The sequence below is a fragment of the Myotis brandtii genome, unplaced genomic scaffold (assembly GCF_000412655.1).
Source record: "Myotis brandtii unplaced genomic scaffold, ASM41265v1 scaffold103, whole genome shotgun sequence".
In the NCBI taxonomy this organism is placed as follows: Eukaryota; Metazoa; Chordata; class Mammalia; order Chiroptera; family Vespertilionidae; genus Myotis; species Myotis brandtii.
This window is the reverse complement of record NW_005353460.1, coordinates 1281125-1281467: the sequence shown is the minus strand read 5'-3', so window position 1 is coordinate 1281467 and position 343 is coordinate 1281125. Positions and strand designations below refer to the sequence as shown.

Genomic DNA, 343 nt, shown 5'->3' with positions numbered 1-343 from the left:
CTTCAGGCTGGGCCCGGCTGGGTCGTGCGCGCTGCAAGTGGAGCAGCTGGAGCCGCCGAGGTGAGAGGCGCTGTGGTAACCTCCCAGGCAGTAGGGGTCGCGGCATAATCCCTGCAGGAAGGAGGGCGGGGAGGCCCCGGTGAGTGGGCTCGAGCTGGGGGGCTTGCCTGGGGGCAGGCCCAGGCTCCCCGACAGCTGGCCTCCCACGAGGCCAGACTTGCTAGGATCCAGGCCAGGCACGAACTGGGAGGGGTAGCCGGCGTAGGCGCCCACGATGGAGCCGTGGTAGCCTATGCTGGACGGTGGCAGCGGGAAAACCGAGTGGCCGGGTTTGTAGGGGGAC

General features: G+C 69.7%; 1 protein-coding gene across 1 annotated transcript in view; it reads right to left on the bottom strand.

The window, feature by feature from the left end:
• Window positions 1-343, bottom strand: part of ZNF703 (zinc finger protein 703) — a gene marked incomplete at its 5' end in the record, with an annotated part of 3846 nt that overhangs the window by 1860 nt on the left and 1643 nt on the right. Inside the window, 1 exon segment of the mRNA XM_005856503.2 lies at window positions 1-343. This exon segment is cut by the window's right edge and continues 7 nt beyond it. Coding sequence (XP_005856565.1) covers window positions 1-343 — 343 coding nt within the window.